This window comes from Anser brachyrhynchus (assembly GCF_964034855.1).
Source record: "Anser brachyrhynchus genome assembly, chromosome: 2".
NCBI lineage: Eukaryota > Metazoa > Chordata > Aves > Anseriformes > Anatidae > Anser > Anser brachyrhynchus.
Window position 1 is genome coordinate 137,072,869 of NC_137695.1, and position 24,098 is coordinate 137,096,966.

The window sequence follows — 24,098 nt, forward strand, 5'->3', positions numbered from 1 at the left end:
TCTGGTCCCCATACTGACCCCTGAGGAACACCACTCATTACTGATGTCCACCTGGGCACTGAGCCATTGGCCGCACCTCTTTGAGTGTGACCATCCAGCCAATTCCTTACCCACCAAGTGGTCCATCTGTCACATCCATGTCTCTCCAATTTAGAGACAAGGATGTTGTAGGGGACAGTGTCAAGTGCTTTGCACAAGTCCAGGTAAATGATGTCAGTTGTTCTTCCCCTACCCACCAATGCTGTAACCCCATCGTAGAAGGCCACCAGATTTGTCAGGCACGATCTGCCCTTAGTGAAGCCATGCTGGCTGTCACCAATCACCTCCTTATTTTCCATGTGCATAGTTTCCAGGAGGATCTGCTCTGTGATCTTGCCAGGCACAGAGGTGAGACTGACTGGCCCCAGGTCTTTCTTTTTTCTGTTTTTAAAAATGGGAGTATGTTTTACCCCTGCCAGCCAGTGGGAACTTCACTATACTGCCACAACTTCTCAAATAGGATGGATAGTAGCTTAGCAACTGCATCCACCCGTTCTCTCAGGACCCACAGATGCATCTCATCAGGTCCCATGGACTTGTGCACCTTCAGGTTCCTTAACTGGTCTTGAACCGGATCTTTTCCTACGCTGGTTGTTCCTTCATTCTCCCAGTCCCTGCCTTTGCCTTCTGGGACCTGGGTTATGCGGCTGGAGCTCTTCCTGCTGAAGACTGAGGCAAAAAACTATTGAGTACCTCAGCCTCCTCCATGTCTTGGGTGACCAGGTCTCCCATTTCCTTCTAGAGAGGGCCTGTAGTCTCCCTAGTCTTCCTTTTATCACTGATGTACCTACAGAAGCCTTGCTTGTTGCCCTTGATGTCTCTGGCCAAATGTAATACTAAAAGGGCTTTGGCTTTCCTAACCTGATCCTTGGCTGCTCAGACAATGTCTCTGTATCCCTCCCAGGCCACCCTATTATGTCTGGTTGCAGACTCCAATCATTTGCATAAAGTTGTCCCTTTAGTCTGCCATAGTTGTAACCTCTACTTATCCTTTTAAGAGCTGGCAACCGTAGCTTTCATTTAGCATTTACAACAGCATGTGGATGCTCCAGCGCCTCAAGGCTGGCAAGCTTCTAGACATGCCTTCTCCAAATAAAAACTCAAAATAGCTTGAGGACTGACAGAATCTCCTGTCTTAGTAAGGACCTGTTCCTTCACCTTCCAAACCTGACAGGATAGGGAAACCGTGGTGCAGGCTTGCAGTCTGGGCTGGTCACGAGGAGCTGGCATTCTGTCTAGGTTCCCAGAATCCTTACTTTTCCCAAAATATTTTTCAAGAGTATAAACTCAGATAACCAACTTCATACAATGTAGTGTGTTTTCCTTCACTGAAGTAATTGAAGTAGCAGTCAAAGGGAAGTCCAGGGCAGACTACCCACATGATACTCTTTTAGGAAATTTGTTCTCTTCTTTCCTGCTTTTCATCGAATTGCAACAGTTCAGCCTCCCTGCTCAAGTAGGTTTGCCATGAGAGAGGATTTGTCAACTTCTTGTTTTAGTGTCCTTATTTATTTTCATATAAAAACCTGAACTACGATGTTGATGCATTTAAGACCAGTTAAAGTTGATGAAGGTTGTTTTGTTGTTGTTGTTTGGTTGATTTTAATTATAAGTATTAAGATAATTAGAGCTGAGTATTTAGGTTTAATTTCTGTTTATTTTGGAGAAGGTCTGCTACTGTCAGGCAAGTACAAATAGTGTGTTTCCCAAAGTATTCAAACAAAAATACCACTTAGAGAAAACTTGGTTGAAACTCATTTCTCTTGTGTTATTGAAGGCCATAACATAATGAGATGGCCCATAGAATTTTTCTTTTATTTTTTAACTGTAAGTAACCAAGTATGTTTCCATCAGTTTTTCCCTAGGATAATGTCAGAGCTTTCAGAAATACAAGAATTTTATGATCCTGACACAGTAGAACTCATGACATGGATAAAGTAAGTATGTAGTTCTACACTTCATTTTAATTCTTTACGTCACGGTATTTTATAACAGCATTTTGTGAAGCTACCTCTATTAATCTGAGCTTTTCCTTACCATGTCTTTACATGATGTAGGGGGAAATGGGAGGAGATGAGTATTTTAAGTTTGGTATGACTGCCGTGGAATGTAGCAGGAATTTAATATTCTTAAAAAAGAGGAGAAGATCCTGAAATAAGCAGTCAACTCATGTTTGATATCATTACTAGAACTGATTTCCAAATAAAGATGCACATCCTAGTACTTGCTTCTTTCCTTGATGACCTTTCAGTAGATTAGAGGAGTCGTATTGACTCCGAATGCCACGGGGCATAGAAACAATGAAATTTGAGTGTGCAGGAGCCAGTAATATGAAATGTGTAAATGTAAGTGTTGAGAGACTTCACGTAAGAAACATGGAGTGTAACGTGTGGTTCAAACTTCCCTTTGAGCAGAAGGCTTCAACGGTTCTTATCTGGCTGGCTAGGCAAATGCTAAGTGTCAGGTTATTTTCAGAGATGTATTTTTCACCAAAAGTTTCAGAAATCAATTCTGGCCTAATTCAATTTAGTTTTGAACTATCTCATTAGGAACTGCACTTCTGTGGAAAATTAAGTCCCCTGTGTTCAAATAACTTACTTACCTTTAACCGTATTTTTTAAGAATATTATTTTCCGTATTTATGGAGTCTTTAATGTCAACCTGTTCATCTTCAGAAAAGACAAGGCTGGTAATTATGGTGTTCCAGCCAATTTCGTCTTTCTGTTAATAGTAGTGTATGTTGTTTGTCACTGCTGTAGCTCTTCAAGGCAGCAAGTGGAATAATGCCAAGTACCTAATGGCTTTTACATTAGTCTGCATATATTACGCTTCAAGTACATAATTAATCATGGTGAATTGCATTGAGATTCACTCAGCTAAGAGCAATTTGACTACCCTTATTTGTAGCAGCTGTTCGTATTTATAATGAAAAGGATTTTTTTTTATTTTTTTAGGATATGCTTAGATATCCATATTGGAATTTTAATTGAATGTCATTATTATAGTATATTTTTTTTTATAACTTTTGCTCTGATAAAATGAATTTACTTGAATTTTCTCTGCAGGAAAAGTTGCCCAAGGTCTGTAAGAGTGTGTGACAATGGCCGTTTTCTTCCACTAATGCAGCAGTATGAATAATCAAAAGACGAAATCAAAATCCAGGAGCATAATTACTGTAGATGTTATACTGTATCATGACAGTATTTACTCGTAAATGATGAAATATGTTGTCCTACAGATCAAACAAACATAATCACAACTTTGTCACTTACAAGACATCATCACGTTGTTTCTCCCTCTACCTGCACTCCCTCCCAAGCTTGTGTTGTCATCAGACAGCAACCATTTGGCAAAGCAACAGTTTGATCCAGGACCACTCTGAATGGTGCAAGGAGGGGAGAATGGCCATCAGCCCTTACCCCAGCAGGAGGCCTTCCTTGCAAGCTCCATAGTGCTGCAAGTCATTAATGCCACCAGGGAATTAATGCCAGTTGCAGTTATATCCCTAATGATACCTTCATGCACTCTGTTACTTGCTGTAGCACCTTTAAAGATTCACGCAGTGTTTAAAATTTTAAAAATCATTTTGAGAAATGCCTCCTGCACTCAGACATGCATGTTGATGTTGCTTTTGCAGAAGGCAGGCTCCTGTGGCTGCTGTGTTTGCAGGCAGCCCACAATTAATGGGTGTGATTAAGCTCTGTACTGGATGGATGGTGTCAAGCTTGCCTATATATAATGATGATGATCTTCTAAAAAGAAATGAAAACGTGAGTATCCAATTCCATAAATATGTATGTATGATCAATGATTTATAGGCCATCATGTACGACTGGAGTGCCTGATTGAGATGTGTGGGAGTACTGTAAATGTTAATATTCCAGAGAAGATGACCTTGCAACATTCCTGATGGCATACACGTTTGTGTTGCTCTTTCATGTTCCCTGGGCGACCTGACAGTGTAAATTATTTGTTTGGTGTAACTCCCACTGTACAAAAGTGCTATTCCATATACCGTCTTTTCTCCAAAGTGTTTGCAGTCTAGGGTGAGAAAAGAGCACAAAGTCTTGTGAAGAAAGGTAACACCAATACATAATCAGTAAGCCCATGAACAAGATTGCTTACTGAGCAGTGTGACAATTCTGAGTTTTAGGCAGACTGCCATCTCTGAATTATTTTCAGTGATTTTTGTTCTGCGTATTTTGCTAGGGGGAAAGTCACAAAGCAGAACAGACTTGCCCAGTGACTGATCACGAGAGAAATCAAAGTTGCTACTCTGCCTGAGCTCTCACTCTGTGTTTGACCACTTCAGGATTACAGCAGGGAAATTGGAATCTCTAGCAAGATACTTGACTTGGAAAACATCTCACAGGAACTGCTTTCCTCTTCACCCAAATGTAATGGGGGAAAAATTAGAAGGAAAGAGGACATAGGAGTCCAGCAAATGGGGAAAGTAGTATTAAGTAGATTATCAGTGCTCCAGTCTGGATGGAAACAAATATTCTTTCTGAAGACTTACCAGGACACTTGGAAGTACATAAGATGGGAACTTGTCACTAGCAGAGACAAATACTTCCCATTCAGCTCCCCATTACCTCACCTTTGAAGATTTCAAAAATAGACATTTTATAGCTTGATGTGTACATATAATTTGTTGTTACAAATAAGTTGTCTGTCACCCTCCCCCTCCAAAAAGTATTTAATTTTCCACTGATTTTTACCTGGTATTAAAATGCGTTCCTAATTTACAGATATATCAGATATATTCAAAGAGGTCGGCAGAGGATATTTATAAGATACTCACATCTTACAAAGCCAATTTTCTGATTATTGAAGATTCAATCTGCAATGAAGTGGGACCTGTAAGAGGATGTAGAGTTAAAGATCTGCTGGATATTGCTAATGGTCATGTAAGTAACAGCAAGATAAAAGTGAGTTTGAATGCAAAAGTAATTCATTCAAAAGGAAACATTCTTGTGATGCTGTTCTTATTTCTCTGATTGTAATTGATGTGTGGACAAAGATTCATAAATTTTAGAAGTGATCAGTTAAGTTTTGGCTTGTCTGTTTCCTAGACACTTTAGTAATCTTAACCCATATTGTTCTTTACATGTCCTAATCCCTCCTAATACATCAGTATGTAGCAATGCTGCTTTTCTGCCAATCGTTAAATACTGCGTAACTATCTTTAAATACTTGACTGTAACACCTGAGAGGTTATTACAAAAGCAGTACATCCCTGCTTCAGAGGGCGTTCCTTACTAGTTAAGATTTTAAAATGGATAAACTCAGTTTCATTCCTCTAGTTGCTTTCATTTTGGGGAGTAGTTATAGGGGTGATAAGTTTTAGGGGATTACTCTAAATTTCTACATACTCTAAATAATCTACAATTGGTGTCAGTTTCATTTGGAGGTTTCCTGGCCAGTTTGTCCATGGAGGATATTGCCTCTCTTTTTCTATTACTTCCATTTATGCCACGGTTATTCCATGTTGTAATCAATATACTCAACTTTGGGGGTTGGGGGTTGATAATCAACACGTTATCACTCAGTTTCTTCTCAGATCTGTTTTTGCATGAGTTGATTCCTGTCCCTGCTCCATACTGAGCGTGTCACCTGGAACAATTAACCACAATTTCAGGATTCCATTCCCTCATACCAATGCACCTCTCTTCCCTGTGCTTCCTGCATGCTTCACTGCCTTACACATAATCTTGATCTCATCCTAACTTCAGCAGCACAGCTTTACTGTGGGGTTTTTAATACTTCCTCTTGTGTTCTTCTATTACAATCAGTTTCTTCCTCTTCTCATTCCTAACACCCAGTTACTCAGCAGTTCATCCTCAGGAATGCTTCCCGATACTTTTCAGAGCTATTGTTGGCTTGCGATGATAATTTTGGTCAATGGGGGGAAAAAAAAGATTAAAAGACAGAATCCAGTGCAATGAGTTTATCTTTGCACAATAAAAGCCATACACAATGCTGTCAGTAAACAAAACCAGCCACGTACTATTGTTGTGTAATTGGGATTGTCAGAGTGACAAGGGTTGTCCTATTTATAGTGGATTGACTAAGGGGAAAAGAAGCTTGATGATCAGACTTTCAATCTGATTTTAATCTGTTATTCAGAATGCTTATCACAGAATCATAGAATCATCGAGGTTGGAAAAGACCTTCACAATCATCAAGTCCAACCACCAACCTGACTTACTGAGTCCCATCACTAAACCATGTCCCTTAGTGCCTTATCCACCCATCTCTTAAATACTTCCAGGGATGGGGACTCCACACCCCGGGCAGAAAGCTTCCTGTCTGTGGCTCAGTGCATATTGGGTTGCATGCTAGACATCCTAGCTGTAGAAAAATGTTCAAATGGGCAACAGGAATAATGCATTTCTTTATAATAATGATATGATATTAATCTTATAATGGCTGAGCACTGGAGCAAGTTGCCCAGACAGGCTGTGGGGTCTCCTCCTTGGAGCCCTTCAGAAGCCACCTGGACGTGGTGCTGGGCACCCTGCTCTGGGTGTCCCTGCTTGGGCACGGGTGGCACCGGGTGGTCTCCTGAGGTCCCTTCTAACCTCAGGCGCTCTGGGATTCTGTGTTTTCCAAATTACCAAGCTTAAGAAGAGAGTGTGGGTATTGCATTCTAACTTGGGCTATGTATTCACATAGTCCAGTACCCTATTTCTGACCCTGGCCTAGAGCATATGCTTTAGGATGATTATACATGGCAAGACAGATGTTCTCCAACAATCTGTCGCTGAAGGACTGTCTAGTTCAGGAGAAATACCTGTGTTTGTTAGCCACCAATTTACTATTTTTTCTCCATGAATTTGTCTTACCACCTTTTTTTAAACCCATGTAAATTTGTGCCACTAGAAAGTATAAAGAAGGGATTTCTTCAAGGGTATCAGACAGTAGATGCAAAAATGCATGAAATCTCTTCCAAGTCAATTGTTTGGGATTTACAGGGAGATGTGCACACATGTGCATCCTCAGTCTTTATTAGGTATGTCAAACTTACTTGGCCTGGAAAAGGTGATTGAGAATTTCCTTCCCTAAATAGGTGGTGTGCTCCTTGCAGGTCATGTTTGAAGTACTGGGTAAATGGGACATGTGGATAGTTTCCACTGCCATTGTTCTTAATTATATGGGTAAAGTACACTGGTTTTAATGTCTGTTGTCCCAGAAAAGGTGTTAATTCACAGAGGTTATTTTAGATGGTTAAAGAAATTACAGGGGAATATATTTTACAGCTTATTGGAATCATACAGTATGGAAATTAAATATCTATATCATAAATGAAACATAGAGAACACAGAAATAAATGAAATGTACAGAAATGCATTCTGTAATGATTTATCTTCAGTATTTTAATTAATTTTTTTCTTTTCTGACAGGTGGTTTGTGAGGAAGGTGACAGTTATGCCTACTCAAAATATGGACGATTTTGTCATGAAATCAAAATGAACTATTCTCCATATGTGAATTATTTTACTCGGGTATACTGGAATAGATCCTACTTTGTGTATAGAATCAACACTGTGATATCCTTCCAGTCATGAAAAAGCAAGCAAGCTTCTTTCTGAGGATTGATTATGAATGGGATTCAGTTGGAAAAGTTCCTTTTGATCAAGGAAGTTATTTTTGCAGTTACATGTGGGCACAAACAGTGTATTGACAACTTTATTTTACCAAACTGGAACTGTTTGAACTACAGACCAACAGATACAGATACCATCCTTGAAGAAAACAGGAAAATTTGTCAATTTTACAGTCTCTACAAGAAAGTGTGACAGTCTTCCTTGTTCTTGCATTTGTCTTCCCATTATAAATCATCTTAATCTTCATCTAACTGAGATTTCTAACTTTAGTGTTAGACGGTTGATGTGGGTAGACTTCGGAAAATGCAGAAAAATTATGTTAAAGACCTCATTTAAGTCATATATCTTTTGTTGTCTAGCAAGAAAGCAGTTGGTATCCTGAGTCTTCAAGTAAGTGTTTGGGTTTGGTTTTTTTTCTTTTGTTAGTTTGAGTTTTTTTATTCTTCCTTTTTCCCACTGTAAACATTGCTATGTTTATCAAACACATGCATACATCTTATGTGTAGGTACAGCGTTTGTATAAATCGAATAAGGAAGATTTTTATTTAAACACCACCTGCATAGGTTAAGGCACTGATCTCTGGGTTGTTGGAGACATGTTGGTGGAAGTGCTTGGACTTAGACTTAGCTGGAGAGGTTGACAAAGTCAGATCTTCAGTTTGGGAAGAACTCGTCTTAGGGGTTTTTCCATGCTTAAGTATGTCTGTGTGTGTGCGTATGTGTGTCTTAGCAGCCATCAGAATGGGCCAGTACACAACAGCATGCTGTACTTGTTGTCAGACAAGTGTAGCAGGACAACTAGGTTTGCTACTGAGGCTTCTGCACTTCTCTTTCACTCCCTCTGTGTGTGAGCTGCTGTGTGTGTGTGTATCCTCTGTGTGGGGAGGGATGGAAGATACTTCATTCAACTTACGTCTTTTTGTGTCATATTACAGTGGTGCCATAACTGTCATTTTAAACACTATCTTCACCACCATTGATAAGCAAAGGTACAGTAGTTCGTAGCTATTTTTACATCGATTATGCAACTACGCTGGGATCTTTGAAAATACCTGAAAGTACTGTACCGTCTTGCTTCCCTCCAAAATTTGTCTTCCTGATATGACCCCATGAATTACCTGTTCACCCTGTTTGTTTTGTTGCTAGCTGATGTACTTTCAAGAGAACGAATGATGCTTTAACTCCAGCTCTGGGCCTAATCCTGGTGTTGCGAATGGAAAACCCAACAGAAGGTAACGGTAACCTTGCTTCCATAGATGTAGCTGGGCAGAAAGCCAGGGCTTAAGTTTTGGGAGAGGTTATTCATCCGTCAGGAGCTGCCTGCAGTTATGTATTCTTGTAACACCTGGCCCAGAGACCAGTCTGTCAGGCACGTGGAAGTGATTCTTTGGAACCCAGAAGTCTTTAACGAAACAGCTGGCAAAACGGGATGAACCTTCAACTGAAAAATCTGTAAACCATTCTGCAAACGAAAGCTGCAAAACTCTCCCTACTGCATTTGTTGATAAAATGCGGCTTCAGAGATTTTGACTCTGACATTATTAGGAATTGCAACATGTTGGTGTGTATGCATGATTTTTCTCTGCTCTATGCAGATACGTTTGTTTACTTTACACTAAGAGGTAGTGCTGAGGTTTTTTAAAATCTGTTATCACTGTTGGAGTGATTTAAAAGAGAAAAGCTTTATTGTTGTAAATGTCAACATGCCTGTAATCTGTTTTTTACTTTCAGTCATATTTTTAGGTCTGTGAGTCAGATGAATCCATTAAAAATATGGATGTGATCACTGAGAGAAACGTTTGTCAGTGTAACTGAGTTACAGGTTAAAAGTAAATATCCTTTTTGGGGATACAGTCACTGTGTTGAGGACAGCGTGTATGTCTCTCTGGCCAAATGCAGTCTGCATTTATTTGCTTTTGCACGAGTGCATTTGTTTTACCGCACTGGACTGTTTCAGACTTCCACTAGAATATCAAAAGAGAAGCTAGTGTGTTAGCTTTGGCTATATATAGCAGGCATGCAGAAACCTTCTCTGTATGTGCTATAGGTTTAATATTTGGCAGTAATTGTAGAGTTCCATATACAATTTAAGTTCGCTTGAATTTCTGTCAGGAATTACATGTCTGTGTGTCAGTCGTTTGCTCTCCTGAAGGTGATCGTTGGCGAATACCATTTCATAACAGCAATAAGGCATTCCAGGTAGCAGATTTCAGGGTTACAGTTGCACTTGGGTGGATGAAGCCGCTTAGCTGCTGGCTTCATGCCTTACAATGCCATGCCAAGATGCAATGCTCAACTATCCTGGACTGCCTGTTGTGTTTTACTGCAACGCTGGATCTATGTGTGACCACCCAGAACGTAGTTTGAATACTTAGGCGTAGAGCACATATGTTAAGAAAAACACAAATGGGGCCATCTGTACATGGAAGGAAAACTCTGTTGTAGCACGTCGGCCTTTATACATGTTTGAATGAACATGTTGAACTTTATTTGAACTATGACATAGTTATTATTAGTTCTGTCATAGTTTTAAAAACATATTCTTGATACTTCAATTGATTCTGCATTAGAAGAATCACGTAAGATTTTTACCTTGCTTTTTATATTAGAGAAAATTGTATAGCAGCATCATTGGCACAGCGGCCTTAAGTAACAGAGAGGAGCCTTTTACTGGGAGCGACATTGCTGTCGTCCCAGTCAGAAGGCATCATTTTTAAACCAAGTGACTGGAAGATTCATATCTTATGAAGAAAATGATAAGCTTGAATTTCTTATCCAGTTATGGATTATCAAAAACATTGTTCTAATCTCTGCCTTCTGTGGGGAAAAAAAAGAAACAGACCGTTTCATGGTATCCCTCAGAAGGACAACAGTGGGGCATAATTACATCTGACTTGTGCACACAACCCTACCTTGGTTTTCAACCCAGGTCACAGGTTTAAATCCTTGAGTGGGTCGGTCGGGGGAATGTTTTGCAAGTTTTGATCTGTTTTACTGTAGATGTTGCAGTTCAGTTGAAACATGTGCCTTGCAAGCTTTTATTAAACAAACAAAAAACTCAGTTGATGTTTCTTTTTGTGAAGATTCTTTTTTAAGAAATTCCTGTCCCTCCGACTTCTACAGCTTCCGTTGTGTCCTCATACCCCTGCCTTCAAAGACGCTCGCGCAGCAAGTGGGTGCAGCTCTAGGATGTATGCCAGCCGTCTTACTAACAGCTGTTCACGGGGAAGAATAAGAACTTGCATAGCAAATTGTGTTGTTATTTTGCTGGCATATTTCCTCCTTCGCCTTTCCGATTTCCGGTATACTTGGTTTTAGAAAATGCCAAAAATTACCTTGAAAGAATAGAATGAACATAGTATTTTCAGGCACTTGGCTGTTACCGTTAGACTTGTGGATTACAGTTTAATCAAACCACACTTAAACTGACATTTACAGTTTCGTCTTACTCTTTTGTCTTAAAAAACACTTTTTCACATACTAAATTACCACACTTGAACGCAGTTGGTAGATTTGCAAGGAGGTATTTCAGACTAATTGAGTAAAGACTTTTCAGAACATAAGGGGTTCTGCTCATACTATCCTAAAAATGCTGTTTTCCTTTCTTCCCAAGGAAATGCAAATCTTAAATGCAGTTTCCATTAGGAGTAGGGCAAGGGAAAATAAGTAAATTATTGAAGAAAGAGGGCCACGGTTTAATAGTTACTGAAAATTCTTCGAGGGTATTTGCTCTGGTTGCATTACGGTTTACTGAAAGGTAGGAGGTTAGGGACCAAAGTTTGTTCTTACCACCTTATTTCTGATAAGTTATCTGCAAACACCCAAGTCGTGTGACCCTTCATCAGCTTTCCCATGCAGATCACATGAGTAGGAGCTGCAAGATCCGGTCGTAGGGATTGTAAAATGTCGTTGAAACACCTTCTAATGACTGTTGTTAACTAACTATAAGCTATCCTTCAACCAAAAGTCTAACAGGAGAAAGCATAAGCTGTTTGTGTGAGTGTGCGGGTGTGCATGTTGTGTTTGCGTTTAGAGATGTCTGTTTTGCTGTTGTGTTTTGGAGATGTCACGAGAAGCTTCTGTTTATTGTTAGTGGTGGTTGAGTCCGTAAATCCCCTGTATTTTGATGGACAGATGGACTCTACTATGGCATTAAAGATAAAAGAAAATCTGAGTTTATTCCAGTACAAGCAATATTTCATGTGAAGTAATACCTCAACGTCCGTATAATCATGCCTTTAGTACTCTTTTTAAAACTTTAGAAAAAAAAAAAGTGAAAATTTTAAAACATGCAATGCATGTTATTTTAGTACTCATTTCTATTTTATCAGTACAGCTGAAATAAAATATCACCGTTATCTTGTTGCACTCTTCCTATGCTAAATGCGGGGCTAGCTATGCCTAAAGGTATTCTGAGTAGTTTGGTACCTCAGCTAGATGTCTAAATGTGTAATTAGATCTGGCAATGTTTCCGATTTCAGCGCAATTACATGTACACAGTTCTGTGATGCTTAAGAGTACCTGTTTATTTGGTGGGAGAGAGGTGGGTGTTTAATGCCTTCCAAAGTTTCAAGCTCTGTTACTTCAGTAATGCGGAAGAATAATTGGTGATGCTGTACTTGTTAATGGTGACATTTAGTAGTAGCGTATATGGCATCTGGACATATCTATGTGCAGCTATTTAATAACAAATCGAAGGAATCCAATTCCTTTCATCCAGTTTGTTGTCTTGGACATATTTTTATCAAAATGATGTATAAATAGTAAATATTTTTCTCCTGTGACAAACTTTTTCTGTGCAAAAAAAAAGTTGTAATAAAAACCATGTCCAGAAAGAATGGATTGGTTTGGGACAAACCGTTTTATGCTTTCTTTTGCGAACCCTGATACCCTTTCACAGGTGGGAGGAAGTTCATAGCTAATTAAATTCCTTTCTCTCTTGTGGTAATAAAACAATTTTTGTATTCTATTGTATTATTTGCATATGCAACATTCAGTCAAGTTGAGACTTTATACCTCAGATATCTTGCCCAAAATATCTGTGCCCAAAATATGGGCAGAATAAATACTTTTTTACAACCCTTGAGGATTAGCAGCTTGTTCAGACTGAATCCACGTCATGCTGACTTTGACTACGTGTTGAGACACGCCGGTATGAAGATGAGTGGCAGAACACCAGGTGCTTTGTATGGAGTTATCGAAGTCTAACTTTCTTCCTAAAGATCCTCCCACAACAGGCATGTCAGCTGGAAATAAATTGCTATGTGACATCAGTGCTTGCTGATTTAATTTTTTTAATCAACCAGTGTATCGTGTCTTGAATTTTTACAGATCATGATTACATGTATTGGAGCCTTCTTTCATTTTATAAGATAGTAGTAGGAGTGAATTTTGTAATAGTTCCCTATGTAATAATATGGAAACCTTGAGATTATTTTAGTTAAATTTCTAAAGTTGATAGAAATACCTGATGAAGTGCTTCTCAAAAAAAATGGATCACATGTCACCCAAAAATACGTATTTACATCTTTCATTCTTAATGTTTCTGAGTTTGAACAATTCTTCAGAACGTTTCCTGGCTGGTCTAAAAGGAATTTTAAAAGCTTATTTTTAAAAAAATGAAATGCACTGATGCTGGTGTATTCATGGTTAGCCGTGAATGCTTCAAGCTCCCTAGGCTCTATGAAATGGGAATGGGGCTTTCTGGCCATGAAATACATGCTGTTATTTCTGCACTCTTCCACATGTTTATCCAAAATAGATCGTGGTTACCAGCTGTGAGATGCAAAATATTCTATTATATATAGAATAGTATTTACAGGTACATATAAATACATGTATATTTTTATATAAAGTGTTTGTGTATTTTACGTATGCACACGTGTATATATAACAGAATATATATTCTGATCCTAATCAGTGAGAGGAGTTAGGTAAAATTACTGTTGGTTTTGTTTCATTTTGTTTCCTCTCCTTAAATGCTAGTTCTGTAATCTGTCTCTAGGACCTAGTTTCCCAGATTTTCCAGTTTTTGCTGTGGCCCAGTCACACACGCACTTCTATTCCTATACACTTCCAGATTGCTTTGGTAACAAAGGTGTGGTAGACATTTTTGTAATAGTAATGAGCTGAGATGCATCTCATTTATTAAAATTCGTGTGTAAAATATAAAAATGTAAAGCAATATAGAATATTGTTGAATGGCTCACTAGGTTATGACACACCAGCAGTACATACATTCACCTACAGCATTCTGAACAGCTTTAAAATGCTTTGGGTTTCAAAGTTTTGACTGCATGTTGACCATCAAGCTGATGTTACTACATTGACTGGTTGAAGACCAAAAACATGTTAAGGCTGACTTTTTGCTACACCGTTGCAATAAATAGCAACCTTTTCTGTAAAATGAAGATGAATATGAAATCCCTACGCCATTCTCCCCTCTGAAGAAGGTTGACAAAGGATGGGCAAGAATGAAGCTGTTTGGCCCTTCCAAGCCTGGCCACTGAAACTGTGGATGCAGGAAAGAGCTCGTGTTGTTTCTTCAGCTGACCTAACTTCAAATCTGGATAATAACGCACGGTTATACCGATTGCTTCAGCAGAGTGATTGACCTGTTCGTACAGTTTTAGAAAAGTGAATCAAAACCAAGTCTTGCTTTCATTTCATGATGAAAACTTACCTCGAAAGCATGCAGACACTAGCAGTGTAATTTAAATTTATTTCCATGTTACACCTGGATAAATGTACGCTAGAGTAGAAGTCTTTGTTTTTTTAAAAAAACAAAAATCAGGGGACTCATTTTGTAGCGATCTGAGCTGTTCCCTGACGTGATGACCCTGTCCTGGGGCCTTGGTGCGGTCAGAGCAGGGCCGCTGGGCTTGCTGCTGGTTCAGCCTCACAACAGCAGGCCTTAGATTTACTGCTTGCGATCCGCGGTCCCCAGTTCACCCCATCAGGTTTGCTCGAGAAGAATCCTAAAAATGAGTGTCGCTGAAGCTGATGGTGTCTTGAAGATTTCTAAAGAGCTTGTTTAATATATTTCTATTTACTTATTCTCTCCGTTGTTTCCTACTGGAGCCAAGAGCCACCTCCACTATTCCTGCTGGCGCTGCCTCTTTGATTAATGCTGGATCAGTCTCTGTGGTTTTTGCTTCAGTTTCACAGCAAGACTCGAGTTCCTTTGGAAAACGGGGCTATGTGGAAAGAGCCATCCAATTGTCTCGGCAGTGTCCTGCCCAGGAAACATAATAAACGTAATACATTTCTGCCAACATGTGCCTAAATTTACATCATGAGAATCATGTTAGCAACATATTAAGAGTGCATGGGTTCACGCATGTGAGGGATTATTTGTCCCAGTAGTATGAATAAAATCCAGCCCACATCTTGATATGCTGTAGACAAAACTCTATGTTTCTAAATGTGCGTGAGAATATAAAAGACCAGAAAGCGTAGCGTGTCTTGCAATGTTACTAACATTGAGTACTTGGTTTTCAGTGGGTTTTGCTTGTTAAGAGGTTGTGTGAGGCCAGTAGGATGCAAGGCATTAAAGAAAATGATCTGTCCATCTGTATCGGTTCTGACCTGAACTTCCCTGAACTGCATGCTCACAGAATCACAGAATCCTTAAGGTTGGAAAAGACCTCCAAGATCTTTTTATGGTCCACTTATGGTTGGACCATAAACACTGGACCAGAAATTCCAGTGTTCTGGCTGGCTCAGGGTAAGTGTCATGATTTAATGATCTTTCCAGTGCCTTTAGGAGGTAGGGAATTATTCACATTTCACTTTAAGGTAGGGCACAAAGAGTAAAGGTGAGGTGTGAAAGCAAGTTAACCCTGCTTGGATCCTGATGGTGGTTTCCTGTTACTGGTAACACCCCAATGAGCAACATTTGGGGTTTCCTTTCGGATGGGATGTGGCTCATCCCACCACCTTCCTTGGGGTAACGATGGGGCCCGAGAGCTTGCAGGAACAGGGTGCGATCTCCCCGTGCCCCGCTAGCTCCCAGCACGGCCTAGCAGTTGGCCGTCATCTTGTTGTCTGCCCGTAATGCTCAACCAAAGCTGATCGGGATCGTTTTGGCCCTTCAGCAAAGTTTCCCTTCCAGCCTGGACGAGTTGTCACTGGGGGTTATGGCACAGCCACACAGGGCTCAGCATGAGGAGCATTTCCAGCAGGAAAACCTCAGCCCAGCTCGACCAGCGGGACGGATCGACTTGGCACGAGGGGGACCATGAGGGGGGATGCGGGCGGGCTGGGGCTGGCACTGGGAGCACTGGGGACGCCACTAAGGCTGGCTTTGCCCAGCGCAGGCCACCGGGGGTGCCCGCCCCTACCGGCCCTCATTGGCAGCGGCGGCGGGGGCGGGCTGGGGCTGCACGTGGAGGGAGCTCGGTGCCGAGCCGAGCCGTGCCGAGCCGAGCCATGCTGCGGGCTGCCGTGCTGCTGCTGCCGCCTCTGCTGGTCCTCTGCGGGGCCACCGAGGGGCTGGGGGCTCCCGGGCTGCCCCCCGGCCCCCGGCGGTACGCGGCCCGCCTGCCCCCGGGGGCGAGGGTGGGCGACACCGTGTTCACCCTGCCGCCGGGCCGGGAGGCGGGCGGCTGGTTCGAGATGGCGGCCCCCGGGCAGGCCCCGCTGGGGGTGGACAGGGCGTCGGGGCGCCTCTACCTCAGGGGGGAGCTGCCCGCGGGCGGCGGCGCCGAGGCGCTCGTCAAGGTGCACAGAGGAGGGGGACGAGGTAAGGGGGCGGCGGGGGGGGGCTCCGGGACCCTCGTCTGGGCGCTGCGGGGATGGGGATGGGGTCGGGCAGGGGATGGGGACGGGGTCGGGCAGGGGATCTGGGTGTACAGGGGATGGGGTCTGACAGGGGATGGGGTCTGACAGGGGATCTGGGTGTACAGGGGATGGGGTCTGACAGGGGATGGGGTCTGACAGGGGATGGGGTCTGACAGGGGATGGGGTCTGACAGGGGATGGGGTCTGACAGGGGATGGGGTCTGACAGAGGATGGGGTCGGACGGGGGATGGGGGTGCCACAGGCACCCCAAGCCACACACGCACACATCCCCCGGAGCTGCTTTGCTCTTCCTCAGAGTTTGTCTGACAGGGTCGCTGACAGTGTTGGTGGATGTCATTTCTTTCTTTTCCTCGCACTGCTTCATTGCAGAGGGGAGTTGTAGGGCTTTCTGTAAATGTTTTATACAGCCTGTAATGGTCGGGAACTGTGTAACATAGAGCTAGAAGGAAAACAAATACGTTGAAGCATGCTTGGGGCTGCGTGCTCCTTTCCGTCGTGTGCAGGCTGCAAACCCCAGCGCTGTTCGGGAGACTTGTTCGCACAGGGGAGCGCTGGGCTGCGCAGCTGGGAAGCAGCACGGTGAAAATGCTGGGCAGCATTTCCAGCCCCGAACCTTAAAAAAACCCTCTGACATTCAAGGCAGAACTTCTCAGTCAAGCCACAGACAAAGCCGGGAGGGTGGCATGCTCCTTGACTGCCTTGCTTATCCCTAACGAAAGCAAATAACCTTGTGGGCAGTATTGTATAAATCAACCGTGCTGTCCTCTCCAATACAGTGCTGTACAATGTATTTTTACTCCTGTCTGTGCACCGATAAAGTATTGACAAGAGATGAGCCTCAGGGAGAAAGGAATTCAATGATCAAGTGGGACAAGGTCATTTAGTTGCTCCTTTGAGCCACTTTTAAAATAAAAACTATCTATCTCCTAAATGTGTACAGTAGTGAACTTGGGATCTCTTTCTAGCTGCTTATGAAGACAACTAAAGATTCAGAGGCTTCAAGCATCTTGTTCTCATTTGAAAAAACTTGGTGAACTGTCCAAAGCCAAGCAGAATTAACTTGTGCCTGCTCCTCATTTCTCCTCATGCCACTTACCAAATATAATTAACAGTGGGTGACACAGCAATCAATACTATGGGACATGCGCCCAACTTTTTATCCTCTCATTAAACGAGAAACAAAGCCATCAGACCCTCCCTAATTGCCATGTGTTACGTAAAAATGGTATGAGTGGAAATAGGCTTTTAATGGGTGCTGCTTCTCCAGTGACGTTTGTGTGTTGGCTTTTTGTTTTCAAGGAAAAGGCAGTAACACAGAGCACTGTCTCACTGTAGTCCTAGAAGATGAGGTATTAGCGCTGAAATACTGAAATAAATGTGAGTGTGGAGTACTGCAGCCTCTGAATCCTGACTTAGCAGTAGCAGTGATGGGCATGGGATTGCCCTCATGGCTGAGAGGGCTCTGTGGACCCGCTCCTCTGCAGGGGTGTCGTAGGCAGAGCCCGATAAGCAGCGAGCCGTGCGACTCACTGACAGCAAGCTACGTTTTTAAAAAGGCATCTGCCAAATCCTGAAGTTCCTGAAAAGGCACCTAGCCCACGTTGTGCTTTCAAACATCAAGCAGTTTGATTTCTTTTTGCTTTCTGACAGAAAAAACACATCTACCAGTATGCCCACCTGGAAGGGAAAACCATTTAATCCGCTTAATGCAGCTTCCGTAAAAGCTAATGAGTAACCTTGTACGTTGCCAGCTCTGATTTCCAGTGAAGATACAGCTTAGTTTTTTCATGCAAAAACGGCCCATTTCTTCCTGGCACCCCCTGACATTTTTAGAGCAAACCAAACCTGAGCCCAGAAGCAGAAACCTGACCTGGCAGCCGGGACTGGAGGTCACGCTGCTGTTTTCTCTTCCCTCTATCGGACTGATTAAAGCCATATGTGGATGCCACTGCTATGCCTTCAAGTTCAGGTGCCAGCAGAGGAAAGGCTTGATTTGCTTGAACCGTAAAACTATTTCAACGACCAGGGATCATTAGACAAAACAGCAAGCTCCAGGATGAAGGTTATTGTGTTACCTTGTCTGTCTGTATCTCTGGAAGAATCTCACGGTAAAAATATATAGTGACCCAGAGGCAATAAATAAGTGGTAAGAATGTGGGGTAATGTCTATAGATCAAAAACAAGCAAAAAACTTCAAAAGTGAAGAGGTAAATGTAAAGTTTGTTACAAGTATTCCTAGCAAGGTGCATAAGGATTTCTCATCACTTAAATAGATGCCTTGTTGTAACAAGATAAAGAGAAGAGCAGAGATCTCCAAAGGAGAATACGCAGCCCTTTATCCTTAACAGCAGCCTGGTAACTCTCTTTATACAGCCTAGGATTTCATATTTGTGAAATGTCAGTGTATTAAAGCAACAGGAAGGCACTTAAAATTTGTTTCAGACCCAGATCAAAGCTGCACCTTGCCAGAAATATCCCTGTGTGCCCTCACCACTGCCCCACACCCCACGAGCACAGCGTGTGGCTGATGTTGGTGCTGCAGGATGGGATGCCCCAAATCCAGTTTGCACAGGTAGTTTGCCCATTCCTTCGTACCTAGGCAAGTGTGCAAACAGATTTTGCTTTTGGAAATACAATCCTGAAGCGGAGCTGATCTTCATCCCATCCATGCCTCTCTGCTCCCCTTTGAAGGCTGTCCTCACTCATGTGCTGGTGGCTTCCTTGCAGGCGTTTCAGTGCAGGCATTAATGTTTCGGTGCCAGCACAGCAATTGGTGCATAAAAATTTAAGAACAACGTTTAAAAACATCACCTTAGGAAATGGGCTCATGGAAAGGAGGAGGTTCTGCTCCTGTAACTGTGCTCTTCTTGCTTGCATACTGCTGATGGAAGGACCTGACAACAGCACTTGGTGCCAGCAGAGTAAGGAGTGCTTTGTGCCTACAACTACGGATGTATTTGCTTCACATCAGGCGGGTTGGCGAAGGTTTTGGCCGAGGAAACAAATGCTGTGTGTACGGAACAGGCATCTGTTCCGATGGGAAGGATATTGCCCTGCCTTCGAGATATGGCCGTACCTCCTTACTGCAATGGAGCCCAGTAGGTGTGGTAGTGTGTTGTGGGGGATATGATACCCCTGAGCACTGTACCCAAGCCGTAGGAGTATTTCTGAGGCACCGATCTGTTCACTAACAGAACTTTCACCCTCTACAATCTCTCATCAGTGTTCGGTGTGGAGCTGACCCGTCATTTTCGTGACGCACTGGAACTGCACCAGTCTGCTCATCAAGACCACGTGAAAACTGATTTCTCTTTTCCTTTCCCTCGGAGCGAACCATTATTTGGGATCCCTGCTGGCTTTCCTAAGGCTTGTAGGAACAAAGCAGCCGCTGGATTCAAAGGCCATTTGGGCGGGAGAGAGTGGGCACAGCTGGCAGCATGACTGTGTAAATATCACTTCTGTGGGCCCACAGGCATTTGTAAAACCAGCGATGAATGCTAATTAAAGATTAATTATTCCTATAAGACATCTGTTGTAAGTTTAAATACTCTTTAAATGCATTATTCCTATGTATATTGAAATTTGGGGACAATTTCTGAAAGGCACAAAAATACACATTGAAGAGTCTTCACAAGCCATGTCCATATGTGTCTTAATTTTATTCAGATCCAGAGCTTTTCTTCTAGCATGCTGTGTAGCTGGTGAGGACTGGGCTGCAGGTGTTTTGGTGCTAAGGGCTGTTTTAGAGCTGCTTTATGAGAATGACACCCATGCTTGGTCCATCCTTAGGTAGTACTGGAGTACCTGGGACTGATCATAACTGAAGAGCAATGACTGGAGTGTTCAAAAGCAGCTGGAATGGTAAAAACAAAACAAACAAACCAAAAAAAAAAACAATCTCTGTTGTTAGTCAAGGCTAACGACTAGAAACTAGGGACACAAGAGTGGCTTGCAGCCATACAACATCTAGTTGGGAAAAAGTCTGATAAACTGCTAGGTCTGAGAAATCTGATTTATGATTTCCTAGGTGGTTTATGAGGAAGATGTGTTACCAAATCTGAGCGAGAGAAGTGAACAGTGCTTGAAAGGGGGGAATAAAAAAAACACAACGAGGAGGATCTTGGAAATAGGCAACAATTCCCCCCAGTCTTCGTGGTGATGTGTAATGTTAAAGACAAACAGATTTTGTGCAAGCTGCCTGCCCGCCAAGCATTTTACTTTGCTGCCTCAGTAACTGCTGTGTCTGCAGGGAGGTCTACAACCTCAAGGCAACTTAAACCTAAAGAAATGAGCCCCCCCCCTCGTTTTTTTTCCTTTTTGTTTCTACCAAAACACACTGATCTTTTCATAGTTTTCAGTCGATTTGATTACATTTTAAAAAATTACTCTTGTAAAATGTGATTCGTAAGGAAAATTGCAAATTTATAGCACAAGAATATAGGGGCTTTCTAGAACCACTATTTTTTGGTATGATATTTGAGATGGAAGCTTATCAGTTTATTCAGTGCACCGGGTGTTTCCTGGCAATTACTTGTTTTAATTTGAGGAAAAAACGGGTAATTAGAAACTAATTTTGTGTTTCAGTCCTGAAGATTACAAGACTTCCTTAGCCACGATTTGGAGGCTGACAGGAACTGCTTCTCGGGCACAGATTCCCTGGGCAGGGCTGAGCGGTGGGTTGGAGCTGCTGGCCCTGCCCTGCCCCTGTAACTCCTGCACCGAGAGCCCAGCGCGGCGCTGTGTGAGCATCCAGCCTTGGCGCCGTGGATCCGAGCGCTTCGGAAACATCCCCGCATGCTGTGCTATCTCTTCTACATTCATATGGTTTTCCCAGAGGGGATGTAAACAAAATAACCACCGTTATTTCCCAGGTGTGATCTTTAGGCATGTTTTTTGCTTCTCAGCTTCCCAAAGGTTTCCATTATAAACCCACTTCGGTCAGTGCAGTTCGAGTCCTCGACTTGGGTCTGCGAACAAGCTGCCAGCAGTGTGTGCATCTCTTGCAGACGACGACTGGTACCTCTGCCACGTCACCCTGCTGGCCCCAGAGGAGGAGCTCCTGTCCTGGGCCATGTACCCGTACCCCTACCTGGCACGCGTTGATCCAGACGCCCGCAAAGGCACCCTCGTCTACCAGCTCGCTGCACGATACAGTAACGGCGAAAACACCAGCGCTGGCCTAACTTACGCACTGGTTGCAGGTAGGTCCAGTCTGAAAAAACGGCAAGCATCTGCCAAGTTGCAGATTTTCCTTATCAGTTTCCCACTTTATCATTTCAGTCGGTAGGTTTTATCCCTTGTGGGGGGGACACAAGATACAGCGAAGGTGGGAGGCTTTCGGTAAAATAGATATGTGGAGGGGAATCTTCTTTCTGCCCCTCGCTTTGCTTTACTTCTGTTTTGAAATTGGTTGCAACCTTACAGTTAGCTTAAGGCTCTGGTTTTTGTACAGTCTTGTCTCTTTTACTCTGCACCAGCCAACAGCACAGTAAGCGATAAGGAAAGGGAAAAATAAGCACGTGCAAGGATGTAGGTAGACGATTTGAGGATAGCTCACCTTAAAACACTGAAGATGCAAACGCTCTTGCTGCGGGGCATGTTCCACACCAGCTTTGCGTACGTTGGCAGGTGGTGAGGAGCGATTTCAGGTAGATGCAGACACTGGGGTTATCAGGACGACGGGGCTGCCTCTGGCGTGGAACAAGGAGTACGTGGTCACCGTGCAAGCCTCGGACGAGTACGGCAACAAGAGCCCCTATGCCTCCATCTCCGTCCTGGCGGGCTCCCGGCCTCCGCAGTTCACTAACATGTCCTACAGCGTGTTTGTCCCCGAAAATACTCTGGCGGGAGAAAAGTAAGTCCTGCTTTGTCAGCTGACCTCCCTCACCACTGTCTGGGAGGAACTTTACGGAGCCCAACAAAGGGATGTTTCCTGTTTTTACTTCTCAGGGCTATGCATGTGTGTTTGTGTATTACAATATAATAAATGTGATGTGCTTTCTAAAATAAATGATCTTTTTTCTGGTGTTTGAGGGTCTGTTCAGCTGCTTGAGAGCAGCACGGGGTTTTAAGGTACCCAGCAGCAGGTGGAGCTGCACTGTAGGGCATTTAAGGAATAAGAAATCTCCAAATAAGCTGGTGAAATAGGAAAAGCTGCTGTAGATGTGCCACTTGCTCCTTAAAAGAGACCAAATGGGGTGGAGAGAAATCTGTCTCCCTCCCTGGGGCTTTTGCTAAGGTGGCCTTAGAGTGTTTTGTCATGCTGGCCAGAGACTGTTGTGAGAGATGGAGCTTCCGAGCATAAGTCATGGTAGAAAGGCAAGCATTCATTTCATTGCCTGGGGGGGGGACAGCAGCATCTGGAAAGGCCCCATGCTTACTGCTTTTCCTATCCATCTGAACCAACTCCTTTTCTTAATCTAAAGCTTCAGAGAAAGTCAGAAGTGTAGCAGTTATCTATACAACTGAAACAGAACAGTAACTCCTGTAAAGCCCTGGAAAGAGTACATAGGGGAAGAAAAGGGGATTTCGTGTTAGAAGGGGATTGAAAAGCATTTTATCCCAGCTCTGCTGTGTCAGGGATCAGCTTGGTGAGAGATGAGGGGGCTTCCTGTAGCACAGGCACTTCCAGCCTGAATCCACCTGTTACCGTCCACTCCTCACTCTTCTAGCTACCCACCCGACATCTTTCCTTGTAGCGTTGAAGCGAAGGATTAATCTCTCCCTCTTTACAGAATAGCAGTGGTCGAGGCTGTTTCCTTCCAGAGCCAGCCCCTTTCGTACTCGCTGCTGACGAACCCCAGCGGGCTGTTCAGCGTCAGGCAGGGGAGCGGGGAGCTCCACCTGAGCCAGCCCGTGGACTACGAGGGCGAGCACCACCTCTACCACCTCCTCCTGAAAGCCACGGAAGCTGAGAGCGAGCTGAGCAGCGTGACCGAGGTATGGGAATCGCTTCACATGCCACCCGCTGTCCTGTCCAGCTCCATCACCTCATGAGCTGAATGAGTTACATGCATGGATAGTCCAGAAAATTCGTGAAGAGAGATGCTGCTCGGCGGGGAGGATGTCTTATGATCAAGGCGGAAGTCTGGGCTCTGATCTGGGGTCATTTAGGCTAAATGAAATACTTGTTTGGCTTTGGCTTTGCCTCCCATCAGCTCGGAAGTGGAGGAGATGACATTTCTCTGTGTTGTAGTGTGAGAAAATGCTTAATGTCCCATCCTTATACCTCCAGTGAATGCCCAGCATATATCTAGGGTGAGGTGCACGTGTTCCTGAGCGTAGAAACCAATATTCCTTCTCAAGGTGTCCTTTTGTCTCAGGTCATGGTCCATATCACGGATGAAAACGACTGTTCTCCTGAGTTCCAACACTCCATTTACACCAGGGACAACATTCCTGAAACCATTCCTGTCGGCACATCTCTTCTGCAAGGTGAGCACCTTCCCAGTACCTCTCGCTTCACTCTTGTCTGTCCCATTAGTTGGTGTTACAGGTTCACATTTCTACCATGAGAAAATGCTCTTCCACGGCGAGCTTTGTAAAATGTAGACTTTACTTTGTAAAATGTAGGCTTCCCTGGGGTCTGTAGATGGCTTTTTCAGGTATCCTGGAAGTAGATTTGTAAGTGTCTTAAGGGGAGGGTGG

General features: G+C 43.2%; 2 protein-coding genes across 6 annotated transcripts in view; both read left to right on the forward strand.

The window, feature by feature from the left end:
• Positions 1–10,710, forward strand: part of DPY19L4 (dpy-19 like 4) — a 32,451-nt gene extending 21,741 nt beyond the window's left edge. For all 3 annotated transcript variants that reach the window (XM_080583095.1, XM_080583096.1, XM_080583097.1), the window contains exons 16-19: positions 1,894–1,976; positions 3,677–3,809; positions 4,791–4,949; positions 7,446–10,710. In XM_080583095.1, coding sequence (XP_080439221.1) covers positions 1,894–1,976; positions 3,677–3,809; positions 4,791–4,949; positions 7,446–7,610 — 540 coding nt within the window. In that variant the 3' untranslated portion in view covers positions 7,611–10,710. The remainder of the gene's footprint in view (positions 1–1,893; positions 1,977–3,676; positions 3,810–4,790; positions 4,950–7,445) is intronic.
• Positions 10,711–10,854: 144 nt separating this feature from the next.
• Positions 10,855–24,098, forward strand: part of LOC308191081 (neural-cadherin-like) — a 49,604-nt gene continuing 36,360 nt past the window's right edge. For all 3 annotated transcript variants that reach the window (XM_080583091.1, XM_080583092.1, XM_080583093.1), the window contains exons 1-5: positions 10,855–16,392; positions 21,458–21,652; positions 22,080–22,305; positions 23,186–23,390; positions 23,774–23,885. In XM_080583091.1, coding sequence (XP_080439217.1) covers positions 15,813–16,392; positions 21,458–21,652; positions 22,080–22,305; positions 23,186–23,390; positions 23,774–23,885 — 1,318 coding nt within the window. In that variant the 5' untranslated portion in view covers positions 10,855–15,812. The remainder of the gene's footprint in view (positions 16,393–21,457; positions 21,653–22,079; positions 22,306–23,185; positions 23,391–23,773; positions 23,886–24,098) is intronic.